The following is a 445-nucleotide window of genomic DNA, read 5'->3' on the forward strand; positions in this document are numbered from 1 at the left end:
AGTTTAACTATTAATCATTAGAATTATCAGTTTTATAGTTGATTTGCATGAAAATATTCTTGAAGATTTTATTTTTCTCAGGATTACATACTTACATAATAGAGAACTTCCGTTATTCTGATTGAACACTGATGATTTTTAAGAGTAAATATTTCGAAGGTTTTCAAGAGATGATATTGAACATTACACACTTTATACTGGAGCATAAAATTCTACGTCTTTTTACAAATGGAGGTCAACAACAAAGATTTTTTGTCAGTTGTTCACACTATTTTATAAATCATATTTTTTGTTACTATATATAACAAATGATTTTCAAGTTTGAACATTAGATAATTTATATTGTAGGCAACCTCTGCCATGGGAAGTTCAGCCTGAAGCTCCCATCATGCCTCAGAAAAGGTTTTTATTTTCTATATTTAGCATGCTCCTTTCCTTCCGTTAG

General features: G+C 29.0%; 1 protein-coding gene across 1 annotated transcript in view; it reads left to right on the plus strand.

The window, feature by feature from the left end:
• LOTGIDRAFT_167355 (hypothetical protein) overlaps nucleotides 1-445 on the plus strand; it is a gene marked incomplete at both ends in the record, with an annotated part of 8370 nt that extends 7925 nt beyond the window's left edge. Inside the window, one exon of the mRNA XM_009064827.1 lies at nucleotides 349-445. Coding sequence (XP_009063075.1) covers nucleotides 349-445 — 97 coding nt within the window. The remainder of the gene's footprint in view (nucleotides 1-348) is intronic.

This window comes from Lottia gigantea, assembly GCF_000327385.1.
Source record: "Lottia gigantea unplaced genomic scaffold LOTGIsca_65, whole genome shotgun sequence".
NCBI classification, from domain to species: domain Eukaryota; kingdom Metazoa; phylum Mollusca; class Gastropoda; family Lottiidae; genus Lottia; species Lottia gigantea.